General features: G+C 37.5%; 1 protein-coding gene across 4 annotated transcripts in view; it reads right to left on the bottom strand.

Moving 5' to 3' along the window:
- Positions 1 to 15,424: 15,424 nt before the first annotated feature.
- GAB1 (GRB2 associated binding protein 1) overlaps positions 15,425 to 17,515 on the bottom strand; it is a 118,680-nt gene continuing 116,589 nt past the window's right edge. For all 4 annotated transcript variants that reach the window (XM_070415233.1, XM_070415235.1, XM_070415234.1 and 1 more), the window contains one exon: positions 15,425 to 16,413. In XM_070415233.1, the coding sequence (XP_070271334.1) occupies positions 16,255 to 16,413 (159 nt within the window). In that variant the 3' untranslated portion in view covers positions 15,425 to 16,254. The remainder of the gene's footprint in view (positions 16,414 to 17,515) is intronic.

Genomic DNA, 17,515 nt, shown 5'->3' with positions numbered 1-17,515 from the left:
TTGGATGACTGCGCTGGCCTTAACCCCTATCCTGTCTCCCCCTACCGGCGTGACGTCACGGCGTGACGACATTATGGTTATCCCAAGTGACGGTTCAGTTTTTTGTTGTGGAGGAAAAAGTACCCATTAGTGTGATTTTTTATTTTTAGTTTTCACGTTATTTATGTCAGTCATATCAAAATACATTCTATTTCCCCTCGATACACACTTAGATGATATTTCCTCTTAATTTATATGCTAAAAGTAAGCAAATTAAGTGCAGGCTACCTTAAGTGTATGAGTAACCAATAGATAAGGAAGAGAGGCCATGGGTCATATCTTTTCCTCAACCTTCAAATAGTAAATAAAAATTTACGTTCTTCTCAAGAAATGTTAACAGATAATCAACATTAATTATTTGCATAGCCTAATGACCTTGTGCACCCTAGATTCCAGTGCACACTTCAGAACTTATTATCTGTGTGAATGCAGATGTTGTATAACTTATTTTGAAATCAGTTTTCTCATCTTTTTATTATTACAGGCATACCTCAAATATATTGTGGGTTCAGTCCAGAGAGGCACCATAGAGTGATTATTGCAATAAAGTGAGTCACACAAATTTTTGGGTTTCCCAGTGCATATAAAAGTTAGGCTTACAGTGTACTCTAGTCTATTAAGTCTGCAATAGTACTATGTCTAAAAAACAATTTGCATGCCTTAATTGTGAATTACTTTTTTGTTAAAAAATGCTAACCATCATCTGAGCCTTAATCAAGTCAATCTTTTTACCAGTAGAGGGTCTTGCCTCAATATTAATGGCTGTTAACTGATCAGAGGGGTGACACTGAAGGTTGGGGTGGCTCTGGCAATTTCTTAAAATAAGCCATCAATGAAGTTTGCCCATCAACTGACTCTTCCTTTCAGGAATGATTGCATATGATGCTTTTTGATAACATTTTCCCACAGTAGAACTTTTTTCAAAGAACTTTCAATCTCAAACCCTGCTGCCGTTTTATCAACTAAGTTTATGTAATATTCATGTAATATTCACTATTATAAATGTAAAAATAGTGAAATATTGTGAGAATTACCAAACTGTGACACAGAGGCCTGAAGTGAGTAAATGATGTTGGAAAAATAGCACTGAAAAACTTGCTCCACACAGGCTTGACACAAACCCTCAATTAAAAATTCAAAATAAAAACGCAGTGTATGTAAAGCACAATAAAGTGAAGTGCAATAAACATATGCCTGTATATTATCCCAACTTTATGTTGGATAATATTCTTTAATAATGTCATAAGAATTAAATAAGATAGTGCATGTAGGGTGTTTACTATGGCACCCAACATATAGTGAGCTCTGGATTCAAGTGTTAAATATTCTTGTCATGAAGAATCGTAAGCATAAAGGTTAGAGAGTAGTGGGAGGAAGGGGAATCTGATGGTTTTTTAATAAGGAGAAAGGATAACGGAGAATAGTGTCAAGAAAACACTACCAGGGTTAGTGTTTTAAGCATGATCTCAGAAATAGAATGTTACAATGTTCTATCTCAAATATGCAAATACTTACGTTTATATCTAGAATTCCTTTCATTAGATTTAGTGTGCTAGAACAAACCACATGTGCTGTACTGAATAAGTACAAATAGGGAGGGAAAGAGAGATTGCCAGGGGACAAAAGATGCCAAAGAACCAGGACTGTCTCAGCATTTTGTCCTTGAATAGTAACAGGAAGGAGTGAAGTTAATCAAGGACAGAGTAGGAATGCTGGGCCTCTTCATTGCATGCTTATTTTATTTTGTGAAAGCCTAGGAAAATAAAGGCTGGCTATTACATTGCAACAATAAAGCAGTATTCATTTGTATCTAAGAATGGGACTGTCCAACACTGGATATCGATGATCACATCTATGTATCTTTTTCAGAATTCTCCTAGGTAGGTTATTTGCCATGTAAGGGGATTTCAATTAAAGAAAAACATTATTCTCTTAATAAATAAGGCTTAAATACATTCCCTTCATAATTGGTCACCAACTGACATCATTGGACGAGTTAGTACCTGTTGGAAAAAAATATATATATATATGTATAGTCACTTAGAGTTGCCTTTCCTTACTCTTTATAACTTAAAGGTTCAAGTTCTCTGTGCATTTCCTTCCGGCTTTTTAAAAACATTTTCTTCTTTGGTTCTTAGGCTAAATACTCCTAGGAACCCAAATATTATGATCTGAAGTCAAATTTTAACTATCACCAACTCTGAAATATTTTCAAAAGAATTAACCGTAGCCAAAGCTATGATTAAGAAATTTGGGTTTGCCTTTGTTCAACTGATTGAAATTAAGAAGATGCAAAAGGTATACCTCAAACCTTATTCAAAAGAAAGCAGGAGTGGCTACATCATTATCAGATAAAGTAGACTTCAAAGAAAATTAAAAAGGAACATTCTATAATGATGAAAGTGTCAATCCACCAAGAAAACATAAAATTTCAAAATGTGCATGCACCAAGCAACAGAGCTGCAAAATATGTAAAGCAAAAACTGGCAGCCCAGCCTGCTCAGTGATTGAGCCTCGACCTAGGAAATCTCTAGGCCCAGGTGGTTTCATAGGAGAATTCTACCGAGTATTTCTACACAATTCTACATCAATTATATACAATCTCCTCTAGAAAATAGAAGAGGTTACTGTTTCCAATTCATTTTATGAAGCTACTATAATCCTGATATCAAACCAAACAAAGATACTATAAAAATTGGCAGGTCAATGTTCTTGAAAAATATAGATGCAAAATTCTTAAAGTATTAGCAAATACAATTACACAATATGTAAAAAGAATTATGTACCCTGATCAAATAGGATTTATTCCAGAGATGCAAGACTGATTCAATATTTGAAAATCAACTTTATTTGCCATACTAACAGGTTAGAGAAGAAAACACATGCTTTTATTAATGTAGAAGAAGCATTTGATAAAAATTGTTTAAAATATATTTTTATTGATTTCAGAGAGGGAGAGAGAGCTAGAAACATCAATGATGAGAGAGAATTATTGATCAGCTGCCTCCTGCACGTCCCCTAATGGGGATTGAGCCTGCAACCTGGACATGTGCCCTGACTGGTAATTGCACTGTGACCTCCTGGTTCATAGGTGGATGCACAACCACAGCCACACCAGCCAGGTGCCCTACATTATTCCTAATGAGACTACTTTTTCCCTAAGGTCAGACACAGGCAAGGATTCTGCTCACACCACTGATATTCAACACAGTGCAAGAAAGAAAAAACTCATTTGCAGATGGCATGCTTATTTACATAGAAAATTCTAAGAAATCTCCTTGGTCTTGTAACTGAGTTCTGCAAGGTTTCAGGATACAAGATAAACATTGAAAAATCAACTGTATTTCTTAAAACTAGCAATAAACATGTGGATTCAATGAAAAATAGGCTTTTCAACAAGTGGTCCTAGAAAAACATATGTTTAAACAAACAAAAAAAGAACCTTGCTAAGTCTCATGCTTTGTACAAAAAGCAACTCAAAATTAATAATAGATTTAATGTAAAACAGAAAACTATAAAAATTTTAGAAAAAAGGGAGACAATGCTAAGGATCTAGGGCTAGATAATAGAGTTGCCCTTTGACACACACACAAAAAACATGATTACAGAAAAAAATGATAAACAATATCACAAAATTAAAATTTTTTCTCTGTGAGAGACTGTCAAGAAGGCAAAGAGACAAACTATAGAGTGGGATAAAATGCTTACAAAATATCAGAGAAAGGATGAGTATCTAGAATATAAAAAATTCAACAGGAAAAACAGCCTATTTAGAATGTGGGAAAAAGATATAGACATTTCACTGAAGAATATATATACAGATATCAAATAGCACATGAAAAAAGGTGTAACTTCATTAGTCATAAAAGAAATGCAAATTAAAACCACAATGAGATATATCACTTTACACCTAACAGAATAACTAAAATAGAAAATAATGACACCACCAAATGCTGGTGAATATACGGAGAAACTAAATCACTCATACATTGCTGATGGAGATGTGGCGCAAAGGAATTTGTAGACCAAAAAACCCCGAGATTCCTAGCTAGTTTGGCTCAGTGGATGGAGCATCAGCCTGGAGACTGAACGGTCCCAGGTTTGATTCTGGTCAAGGGCACATGCCTGGGTTGCGGGCTCAATCTCCAGTGTGGGGAGGCAGCCAATTAATGATTCTTTCTCAGCATTGATGTCTCTCTCTCTCTCTCTCTCTCTCTCTCTCTCTCCCTCTCTCCCTTCCTCTCTGAAATCAATAAAAATATATTAAAAACAAACAAACCCTGAGAATGGCTGCTTTAGGGGAAAAACTAGTATTCTCCCTGAAAAGCCAAAGCACACACACAGTTGTATTTTTCTGAAACTATTGCTCCTAAGTATAGTCTCAATCATTTGTATTAATAGTAACTTTTAACCAAAGGAACTTGATTTCACAGAACGCTAGAGGGTGGATAATTGTAAACTGTCATGCACTGGCATTTTTGCAGATTAGCAAAGCTCATGAATACACATAATTTCTATAGCTGTACACATCCTTAATAAGGTGCCTCAAAGTGGCAAAATAAGCCATTCATTAACAGTCCAAAGAAATAGACTCTTTGTAGCATTTAAAATACAAACCAAAAGCATATAAACTGAAAATTCTATTTAGTAATCAATGTTTCAGTGTCATTTCTTACTTAGAAATGACGTAGGCATCCACTGACTATCTGGGAATTAATTTAATGTAAGTCCAAAATTACCTAAAGAAATGAGCAAGTTAGCACATGTCATAAAATGCAACTACTATTGAAAATCAGAATAATGACTCAATTTATCTAAACATTAATTTATGCCCTAGCTCGTTTGGTTCAGTGGATAGAGCGTCGGCCTGCAGACCAAGCGGTCCTGGGTTCAATTCCGGTCAAGGGCATGTACCTTGGTTGCAGGCTCCTCCTCAACCCTGGCTCATGCAGGAGGCAACCAGTCGATGTGTTTATGTTTCTCTCTGTCTTTCCCTCTCTCTTCCACTCTCCCTAAAAGTCAATGGAAAAATATCCTCAGGTGAGGATTACCAAAAATAAACAAACACTAATTTATATTTTTTATAATCTTAAGAATTAACTGGCAGTAATATTAGCTTATTTGATCAATAAACCAATATAAACTTATGAAGAAGAACATTCCCAAATTGAACAGAATATAGTCTTGCATTATAGTTAACACTGATAAGCCAGAGAAGACATAGCTAGTTTTAAATAGTTTAATATTTGTTTTAATATTAAATAGTTTAATATTAAAACAAATATTAAACTATTTGTGTTGGCCAAAGATTCACTAAATTTAATGAACTTCGTTTCTTAAAACATTACTTGTTAATTTTGTTAAGAATGCTTTTATTTCTCTTTAGATTCTAGCACACTTGAAGTTTTACAAGTTTGTTAATTTCTGGGAATTTTAGGAACTTTCAATCCATGCAGGTGCGTATTTACCCCTATCAGCCAATCAGAACAGGGCCCTTTAAAACTATATACTATGGAGAAGTGTCTATTCAGGTCCTTTGTCCATCTTTTAATTGGACTGTTTGTCTTCCTCTTGATGAGTTATATGAGTTCTTTATATATTTTAGAAATTAACCCATGATCAGATGTGTCACTGAGGAATATGTTCTCCCATACAATGGGTTCCTTTGCAGAGGACTTTTAGCTGGCCAAGAGACATATGAAACAATGCTCAAGGTCACTAATCATCAGACAGATGCAAATAAAAACTACAGTGAGGTATCACCTCACATCTGCCAGAATGGTTACCATCAACAAACGACAAGTGCTGGCGAGGCTGTGGAGAAAAAGGAACCCTCGTGCACTGCTGGTGGGAATGCAGACTGGTGCAGTCACTGTGGAAAACAGTATGGAATTTCTTCAAAAAATCGAAAATGAAATTTCCCTTGACTCAGTGATCCCACTTCTGGGTACATATCCAAAGAAACCCGAGACACCAATCAGAAAGAATATATGTCCCCTCTGTTCATCGCAGCATTATTTACAATAGCTAAGATCTGGAAACACCCTAGTGCCCAGCAGAAGATGAGGGGATTAAAAAAAAAACTGGGAGACATTTACACAATAAAATAGTATGCAGTTATAAAAAAAAATAAAGAAGAAGAAGGATCTTTTACCCTTTGAGACATCATGATACACCAGGAGATTATTATGCTAAGTGATATAAACCAGTCAGAGAAAGGCAAATAGCACATGATCTCACTTACACGTGGAACAAAATAAACTGACAAACACAATCAGTCCATGGACATGGAAGCATGAAACACACTGACTGACGTATTTCAGAGGGACGTGGGTTAAGGGGTGGGTGGGAAGAAATTAATTAAAGGACGTATATGCGTATATGCATAGTCCATGGGCACAGACAATAGTGAGGTGAAGGCCTGGGGTGAGGTGGGAACCAGGAGGAGTGCAGCAAATGGGGAGGAAGTAGGGGACATCTGTAATACTCTCAACAATAAAAACAAATTTGAAAAAACCTGTATAATCTATCAATCACATCCTGAAATGGAAAAACCGCATACAATGACACAATGAATAGTAAAGATCTTTCTGCATTACATACACAGATAGAAAACACTTATAGTTTCAATTTTAAAATTTCAGTCACAGGTCAAGCAAGCATAAAGACGACAACACAATAAATCCCCAGTCCAGATATAAGGAGCTACTCTTCTTTCTGGTGGGCAGAGAATTCTTAATTTTATTAATAGTAACAAGAGTTAGGTAAATTCTGCCAACTGTTTTGTTTTGTTTTGTGAATTGACCTGATTCTGCAAGATCTAGGGTGGACACTTGATGGTGGATGGCTAGAGCAGGTGGAATTCAGAAACTGAGAGAAGCTAGTGTGCTGTCAGAACTGCTCAGGAGGGCATAAAAGTCAGAAAGGAAATTAACATCATCCAGAATGTTGGAAGGAATGGAGAAGAGGTGACGAGGGATGGTGAGCTGTGGGGTGTGGGAGGGAGTGACCACTGAATGAGAACAGGTGACCGGGAGTCACTGGATTATAGTGACAAGAAGGGTGGTGCCTGAAGCTCCCCAATTGCCAGGGTTTGGGGAGGAGAAAGGAGAACTAATTTGAAGCAGTGTTGCAGAAGAAGGGGATTCACTTCCTCCTCCCAGGGCCTGGAGTATGACAGGAAATAGCTCCACATGAGAGAATTTGGGGAAGTGGTATCCTCAGGGGAGCCCACATTCCATCAAGGCAAATTTGGCATAAAGTCAAAATAAAGTTTGCAGAGAACCAGAAGAAAGTTTTGGGAAAGGGAAAGGGGTGGGAGACTGGCAGCTGACAGGATGGTCATTTTTGGAGTTGGTGAACTGGAGTGGTAGGTGACAGGACTTTGGGTGAAGGTTGGGGTGACTGGGGATGTGAGGAGCCCTCAGGTGCAGTGGCTGCCACTGTGTTTGCAGTGATGTTGGTGATGGGCAAAGTGACGTCCTGAGTAGGACAATTCCTACCTCCTGTTATAAGCCTTTGAGTTATTCAGTTCAGAAGGCTTCTCTCTTTGCAACTGTAAAAGGAAAATTGCATGTTTGTGGCAGCATTATTTGTAATAGCAAGAGTGGAAATGTCTACCGACAAAATGTAATGCATCCCTACAGTGGAATATTATCCTATATAATAAAACTCTAATATGCAAATCGACCAAACAGCAGAATGACCAGTCACTATGACACGCACTGACCATGAGGGGGCAGATGCTCAATGCAGGAGCTGCCCCCTGGTGGTCAGTGTGCTCCCACAGGAAGCTGGGCTCATGACTGGTGAACGCAGCAGGGGTGGCAGGAGCCTCTCCCACCTCTATGGCAGTGGGACATCCCCTGAGGGGTCCCGGACTATGAAAGGGTGCAGGCTGGGCTGAGGGATCCCCACCCCCAGTGCACGAATGTCGTGCACCAGACCTCTAGTTTAGTTATTAAAAGGAATGAAATACTGAAACATGCTACAACACAAATGAATCTTGCACACATTAAGCTAAGTGAAAAGAAGAAAGTCAAAAACAATAAAACCTCATATTATATGATTCCATTTATATTAAATTTCTAGAAAAGGGAAATCTATAGAGACAAAAGTAGACTGTAATTCCATGAAAGAATATTCATATAAATTTATCCCACTTTTTTTGCCAGGATTTACAAACTTGCAGATTCAGTTTTATACACAAGAGGGCGATGTCCACCAAATAACAAATTTGTTCATAGCTGCTGGAAATATGCAAATATAAGCTCAGGGGGGAAAGTATAAAAAACAATTGACATTGCCCTAGCCAGCGTGGCTCAGTGGATAGAGCGTCAGCCTGAGGACGAAAGGTTCCCAGGTTTGATTCTGGTCATGTACCTCTGCTGCAGGCTCCTACCCTGCCCGGGCCCTGGTCAGGATGCGTGCAGGAGGCAACCATTTGATGTACATCGATGTTTCTCTCTGTCTTTCCCTCTCCTTTCCACTCTCTCTAAAAATCAATGGAAAAATGTCCTCAGGTGAGGATTAAAACACACACATGAAATTGACATTTACAAGTCTATATATATGATTTTGCTTATGAATACACAAGATCTGGAAGGACAAACGACATGGGCATGGATGAGAGGGATACTTTTTGTAATGTAATATTTTATGCTTTTTATGTTTTGAGAAATGTTATGTAAAAAAACCGCACGCTATAATGAAATTTATTTTGTGCTTATTTAGACTAATATAAATTTAATAAGAGGGTTGTGGAGAACATATACAAAATATAAAGAGATTATTCAAAAATGTTTTTAAAAATGGTTGCTAATGTATACTAGTTTTTAAAAAACATATTCTAATGAGCTCAAGGATTTCCCAATGTATTATTATTATTACTATTATTGATTTCAGAGAGCTAGGGAGAGGGAGAGAGAGAAACATCAATCGGCTGCCTTCTGCGTGCCCCCTACTGGGAGTCAAGTCTGCAACCTGGGCATGTGCCCTGACTGGGAATCGAACCATGACCTCCTGGTTCATGGGTCGATGCTCAACCACTGAGACACCAGCTGGGCTTTGCATGTTTGGTTTTTATAAACAATGCTACCATGGACCTTCTTGTGTATGTCTCTTTGTACACACAAGCCTGCATATCAGCTGGGCCAATACACAGGAATATAATTATTGGGCTTAGGGTATGCATATGTGCAACTTTCATAAAAAATGAATCAAAGTAGTTGTATCAGTTTGAACTCCCACTAGCATCATATGAAAATACCTGTCGTCACCACTTGTATTGGCAGTCTTTTTAATTTTAATCACTTTGGTGGATATACAGTATTATGATATTATGATTTTAATTTGCATTTCCCTATTATGAGGAATGTGGAACCATTTCATATATGAGCCTTTTTAATGTATTTTTGGTGAAAATTCTGTTCATTTCTGTCTCTTTTCCTTTTTGGATTATTGCATCTTTAAAATTGATCTATAGGAATTCTAGATATATTTAGGTTACAATAGGCCTTTATCAGTTAAATGGGTTGTGAACATAACCCAGAATGTTTTGATTTGACTATCTTAATGGTGTCTATTGATGAATAGATATTCTTAATTTTTATATAATCCAATCCAATCTATCAATCAATTTCTTTTTTGACTCATTCTTTTTTTTGGTACTCTTTAAGAAATCTCCTCTTACTCCAAATCATGATAAAATTATCCTATATTAATTGTGTTCTTTGCCTTCCACAATGTCTACAAGTTACAGGGAATTGATATTTGTTTATGATGTGAGCTAGAAGTCAATGTTCTTTTATTTATTTATATGGATATCCAGTTGGTCCACAATTTATTGAAAATAAGATTATTTTCACACAGGTTGCAGAGCTACCTTGCCATAAACCAAGTGTCCATATGTGTGCTGTGCTGGGCATTTCCTTCCTGCTTGTGGAAAATATTTTCTTCTTTATTGAATTGGTTCTAGGGACCCAGATATTATGATCCAAAGTTAAAATGTACTGCCATCACCCCTGAAACATTTTAAAAAGAATTAGCTGTAGCAATGCACTTGCTCAATTAAAGGCTGAGAAATCTGGGGGTGCCTTTGTTCAAAAGATTGGAATTAAGAAGGTGAAAGATATACCTTAAACATTATTGAAAAGAAAGGAGTGGCTACATCATTATCAGATAAAGTAGACTTCAGACCAAAGAAAATGTGGAGATGCTCTAAATAAACCAAGTGAAGGAGGATTGGATCTCCCAAATACTTGGTCTCCCTTTTGTTCCAGAGATTTCTCCTCATGGAGAAACACACTTGAAGATTATTGGTCTATGTTATGAATGGCTATATACATATGCATGTACAATTTAACCAATTCTCCATTGTTGGATATGCTTCTAATCCCTTGGAGATAAATTTTTGTGAACACCTTTGACTAATGCTTTAGGGTTAAACCCTTGAAATGCAATTGCTGGATTAAAGGTTAAGTACAGTTTCAAGACTAAGATTGTGTTGATCAAGTACAGTTTAAAAAGTTGTACCAACTGATGGTCCCCCTGATAATATATGATAGTGTTCTACTCGCCACACCTGTATTGGATATGATCACTGAGTATTTTTAAATATTTGAAGGAATATTATGCAGTCTTTGAAAAGATGACAATTCAGATGCTTAACACCTGGGGAAATATTTATGACAGTAGTCAATGCAAATAGCAGGATCCAATTACAGTCAAAGATAGGGAAGTAACAGTGTGTGGGCATTTTTTCCTCTTCCGAAATGTTCTTTAATTACTGTTTTACAACATGGGAATAAGAAAAATATTCCAGAATGCAAGAGGGCTGGGCCCTGTGTCAGTTCTCAAACAGACTTAAGCCCCTCTAAACAAAGAGGAATATAGAGAATTAAGGAATTTGCAATCCCCGATGGGTGTGAAGGGTCTTTAGGAGTGGTTCTCGGAACAATGCCACAGTACTGCCAAAGATGGAGACACTCAGGAATCCAGTTCAGGAAGCCGCCACCCCAATGGCTGAACCCAGGATCACATTCTCATAGCAACGGGTGCTGGGGTCCAATCCCAGAGGGTCCAGGGGTCCCCAAAGGTGTGGACGGAGTCGGCGAAGAAGGAATGACACGAAGACAGCCTTCAGTTGATCAGCAGCCTAGTCAGGACCTCTAGCCAGGATCTCCAGCCGAAGTTCTGGTCGGAGTTCTGGTTAGGAACTGATCAGGATCTGATGTTTATTGCCTTGTTACATCCGTATTTATACCAGCCTATTTTAATCCTGTCAATTTCTATTACAAAGGTTAGGGCGTTTCTTATCTCCATTCCAGGGAGTAAAGATTATGTAGCTTAACTACCCGCCTGGCACTTAATTAAGGGGTTGTATCCCCTCCCTAACCTCAGGGAAAAATCCCCACCTGGGGAAACAACCTTTCTCGGAGAGGTGACCTTGGTTAAAACACATGGCACTAAAGGGAGCAAACATATTAAGAACAGTATGCTATATATGCCAGGTCCATTGAAACATATGCTGTGCAGATGTTTCTTTCCTGCAGAGACTGTGTCAAGCAGCAAGGATGGACCGGCTCCCGGCAAACGGGAAGATGCAGAATATACCACCTCATTTCAGAATGCTCAGCTCTGCCTGTGTGATAGCTGGCTTCAAAGATGCTACCAGTGATCTTTCCTGGTTATTCATGTCCTTGTAAGTTTGCTTCCACAAGGATTTACAAGGACCCATTAGAGTACAGCGGAAATGAGTGTGTGGCTTGTAGGACCCACTAGAATACAGCAGAGATGACAGTGTGTGGCTTCTAAGCCTGAGTCATAAAAGGCATTACAGCTCAGCTGAGCCTCTGGGATCACTAGCTTTGGGGGAAGCCAGATGCCATGCTGTGAGGATACTCAGGCATCTCTGTGAAGAACCCACATGAAGGGGAACACAGGCTTTCTGCCATGTGAGCGGACCACTGTGGAAACAGAGCCTTCAGCCCCAAGATGACTATGGTCTCAGCTGATTTGACCGTCATTTCATTAGAGTCTCACCAAGATACTCCTTAATTACTGACCATGGAAACTCTTGAGAATAGATCACCATTTTTTTTTTTTTTAAGCCATTACGTTTTGGCTTGTTACACAGCATTAGATACATACAATATTTATAACCTTCCACCCAATATTCTCTATATTCTGCTTTTCTTCTCTTTTTTACACTCCTCATAAAACAACTAAATTAATAGCAAACTAATAAATAAATTGTTCATGTTATTCTTTTTTGGATGCCTTCCTTTTTCCTTCTTGCCTATTCTCCAAAGTCCTGCTCAATCTCTATGAAATATTTTATTTATTTATTATTTTTCAATTACAGTTTACTTTTAAAAAAATTGATTTCAAAGAAACAAAGGGAGAAGGGGAGATAGAAACATCAATGAGAGAGAATCATTGATTGGCTGCCTCCTGCATGCCCTCTACTGGGTATTGAGCCCGCAACCTAGGCATGTGCCCTGACAGGGAATCGAACTGTGACATCCTGGTTCATAGGTTGATGCTTAACCACTGAGCCATGCCAACCGGGCTTGACTATGATTCTTTGACAGTCTTTTCTTCAGTAGTTATTTTACTTTATTATTTATATATTTATTTTCCTTCAGTAGTTTATTGCTGTTACATCAGAATACCCCATATCATTTGTTTTTATTTACACGTATTATTTGTAAAGATAAAAGATGATGTTTCTTCTGTGTTTTCCATAGCACCTTGCATGATGCCACATATGTAGCAGTTATTCTAGTCAAATGACTTAATTTTTTAATAAGCCACCATCTACTAGCATAAAAATCTGAAACAGTACTTTCTTTTCAGTCAATGCTTAAATACAATGCTCTATATTCACACACACACACACACACACACTCCTAGTACCTTTATGCAATTCTCTAAAATGCTCACAGTAGCTTATATGGTACTGATAGAAATAAAAATGAAGATGTATAAACCAAAATGTAGATCAAAACCATCTTTTATAGCTTACTAAGCAATACCCTCTGTGGGTTACATAGCTTACATTATTCAAGTGTGAATTTTGATTTTTGAAAACAGAGCTGTGTTTTGGTATTCATATCTGTGTGAAATTTTAGTTTTTCAAAATAAGAAATAAAAGGTAGACAACATCAAACATGTAAGAGATAAAAGACTTCTGACTTATAACTGTCACATGATTAAACCAGTGGTTTTCAACCGAGGCCTGGCCCAAACACAGCTTCCTGGAGGTGATCACGGTTATTAAAAGGGTTTGACTCAAATTTTTTTTTGTAAGTACGCTAGAGGCCCAGTGCATGAAATTCGTGCACGGGTAGGGTCTCTAGGCCTGGCCAGTGATCAGGGATGATAGGGGTCTTCTGGCTGCTGGTCAGGGCCTTCCTTCCCCAGCTACCGGCTGCCAGCTGGGGCCTTCCTTTGTTCCATGCCACCTCCTGGTGGTCAGCACACGTCATAGCGAGCAATCGAACTCCTGGTCGAACTCCCAAGGGGACACTTTGTATATTAGCCTTTTATATATCTAGCTATTTAAAAAATGTAATAAAAATGTACATCCTAATTTGTTACATACCCCGAGTTTTCCATACTGGGGACTGCTTATGTAGTAACTTCCCCTACCAGGATAATTTATTTTGGTATCAACCTTGGAATACACCTTTAAGAACATCCTGATAAGTATGCTTAGAACCTGTTATTATTTGCACTTACATACGTTTGTGTGAATCAAAGTTTTGACAGCATGCAAATAAAACAAGGGATAGAAACTGCTGAAGCTTTTCACCAGCTCTTGATAACCCCACTTTCATATCCGTGTTATTCAGAAATGGACTAAAATAAATGAACATAAATGTGAACTTCAAACGCATTTATACTGATGAAATAAACTTTTCAGGCTTTTGGTATTGGGGGGTACACAAAATTTTATTTAAAAAAGATTCTAGGCTAAAAATGTTTGGAAAAGAGTGCTCTACAAGAAACTGCCTTTTAATTTAATTTGTTAATACAACGTTCAACGTCTGAGACAAACTTAAGACATTTCAATCCTTAAATTCTTCTGCACAATGGGAACATTTCTACAAATCAGAGTGCTACAGATCTTCAAAAATGGTAACTTGTAATAAAAAATTACACTAAAAAATTCGTAACTGCTTAGACTCTTTCGATAGGCAGCTTTAAACAAGATTTCTATTTTTTAATTAATATGTGTATTGTGTTTTAATCTCAAAATATGGCCCTGCTCCACATAACACAATTTCCAATCATCACACACCAAACTGCATTGTGTTCAGGCACATTTCAATGATTTTAGATTTTATGTTGTGGTTTCAGTATGAAACAGCTTGCGCACGCCAAACTCAAACAACCTCTTTATTTAAAAAGCCACCTCAAAATTCACTTCTGGGTTTTAGCCTTTGTTTGAAAAAGAAGCAAACATTTAAAAGCATCAACTGTTACTAATCTACAATTCATCATCTTGTTATGCACATTTTTAGTTTGTGGATTGGGGAAACAAATCCATTATATCGATTAGGCACAGAACTATGGCCAGAGGCCAGATATCAGGGCACATCTGTGTACTCGGGCAACAGAGGTCTGAATGGAGGGGGTCTTGCCTCAGCCATCGGCACTGCAATCTCTATGCCCCCTCTAACAACTGTTAGTAGATCTCAAATCAATACATAAGAGATTGTATGTCATTTAGTTAAAAAACAAACAACTCTATCTGCTTTCTAAATTACGTAGCAAAGCCAAGACAGATACATATAATTGTAGCTTCACTATAATTTGTGGTCTTGATATCATGTATAGGTGAGACAGAATTATATGATTCCTCTGGTGGTTTCAGAAATCTGGTTGAAAGAGGTCCATGACTATAAGATTTCACATTATAGCAAGACTCTAATATTTCTTGAACGGGGACAGTGAATATAAATCACAGTACAAAATCCTTATTTTTTGTTGTTTTTTTTTACTGGAAAAGCAATAGGTGCTACATATGAGAATCACTGACATAACATCTTTTTTTTTAAATGCAGGTATAAAATATTAATTGCATAGGAATTTAAATATAAGGCTAAGAAGAATATTAAGTAAAGTTAAAAAATCATAGAAAGGGCACTATGGTGTCAAAAGATAGAATTTCATTCTTAGAGTAATAAATCTGAATTACTGTCTAATTAAAAAAAATCACAGTATGTTGCTATAACTAACAGTGAATGTCAACTATGTCATTAATTCCAAATTGGAAATCAGGACTAACAAGAACAAACTAAAGCTCACTGTCTAAACCTGATTGGTGTATTAGCACATCAGTGCCTGGTACGTACCTGATTAGTTACATAAACTACAATTTGCAAATAATATAAAGTTTAATACATGTTAACAAGTGTGAGAGCACATCATCACCTCGTGCCATCAGTGATCTGTAGGCTTACATGGTAGTGTAATTATTCAGTCTTTCCGAGGTACAAGATCCCACCCGGCAGAATCTTCACTCAGTGAACTAAGAACACTGTAATTAACAAAATATAATAAAGTTCTACACTGAGAACTAACTGTACATGAACCAGAGAACCAGGTCCTAATAGTAGTATACATATTATCCTTAGCATTTGAGAAAGCAATGAATGATGAGTCCAACTGTACTCTGTAGTTTAATGACTACCACCTGCAGTTTTCAGGTAGAAAGGCAAATTGTGAATCTACTTTCTCATCTTAACATTACACTGAAGTTTAAAGAGAAATTTACAAACCTACAAGTAGCTTAGTTAACTTAGTATTGCCATCTAGAGTAGTGTGAGGAAAAACAAACACTTCCCAAAGGGAATTATGTTAAGGTACATTTGCGAATACCCCAACCAATGTTTTAAATGAAAAAGTGCAAAAATACAGTAATACTACAAGTGTGTTTTAACTATGGAACCAATTTTTTTTCTGGGAGCTAAACAATACCATTTCCCTACACTTTTTTTTTTTTTTTTTACAGGTTATGAACTGTTCAGATACCATAAAGCACCAGTGACAGTGTAAATTGCTTGATTATGTCTGAAAGGTCCTTTGACTTCAACTAGAGTAAACTCTTCCTGGTTCTACCTGGAGTTTCAGTGTCAAGTTGTCTTCAAACAGGATTTATCTTTACAATTCCGTTCTCTTTTGTTCAGACACAGCAGAGCAATATATTCATTTCACACTCTTGGTTGGTGTGTCGGATTCTGTGGACTGTCTCCCGTCTGTCCAGGCTTCTCGGGTGCTCTTCAGAGCTAGGGTCTTCTGTTGGTCAACTACAACATAATCCACTCTCTCATCTGCTACATTGCTTCCTGAGCCGCTGATCTTTTGCTAGAAAAATGCAAATTAAAAAAAAACTCATAAATTTCCATATAGAAAGGAGTGCTTCTGAGTGAAATTTGGTCTTAAGCCCTGGCTGGTATGTCTCAGTGGTTAGAGTGTCAGCTTGTGCACTGAAAGGTTGTGGTTTCGATTGCCAGTCAAGGGCACATACCTGTGCTGCAGGTTCAGTCCCTGGCCTCAGTCTGGGTGTGTGTTGGAGGCAATCGATGTGTCTCTGTCACATCGAAATCTCTCTCTCTGTGTCTCTCTCTCTCTCCCCACCTCTCTAAAAAATCAATGGAAAAATATCCTCAGGTGAGGATTAACAATAATAACAAAAAATTCAGTCTTAAAACACAGATAAACATGCAGAATAAATAACTCTTGAATTCTATTTGGTCACACACAAAAATATCACCTCAATTTAACAATGTTGTCTCTCTCTTAACTGTACATTGTTTTTCCTTACATTTAAAATTATCATCTATAACAATAAAAGCATAACATGCTAATTAGACTGGATGTCCTTCTGGACAAGCCCGGGTCCCGAGTGCCTGCCGGTAGCCGGAGGGAAGCCCGGGTCCCAGGTGCCGGAGGGAAGCCGGTGCTGGCAGCCGGGGGAAGAAAGGCCTACTCTTGCACAAATTTCGTGCATTGTGCCTCTAGTATATAATAAGAATTCAAACTAATGCTCCCCACCACAGATGAAATTCTTATAAAGTAGGGATAGCAGACACCTGGTTCATCTTAAGACACACAATTTGCTTCTAGAACCCTTCAGCCTTTAGCTTAAGCTTAACTTTTTCAAGTCCTGAGAACATGTGTCAGTGCTTACTTTCAGAAGTGAAAAAAAGTTTTTTTGAAAAGCAGTATTTTCAAGAATGACTAACTACACAGGCAGATGGGCTGGCCCTCTTACTCCTAAAATACAACTAAACACTAACTAACTTAAAACAAAAATAATATTATTTTTTAAAATATATATTTTTATTGATTTCAGAGAGGAAGAGAGAGTGAGAGAAAGAAATAGAAACATCAATGATGAGAGAGAATCATTGATGGGCTGCCTCCTGCACGCACCCCACTGGGGACTAAGCCTGCAATCTAGGCA

This window comes from Myotis yumanensis, unplaced genomic scaffold (assembly GCF_028538775.1).
Source record: "Myotis yumanensis isolate MYYU_CA2020_CCGP unplaced genomic scaffold, mMyoYum1.0.hap1 SCAF_5, whole genome shotgun sequence".
NCBI classification, from domain to species: domain Eukaryota; kingdom Metazoa; phylum Chordata; class Mammalia; order Chiroptera; family Vespertilionidae; genus Myotis; species Myotis yumanensis.
This window is presented reverse-complemented; position numbering and strand designations above follow the sequence as displayed.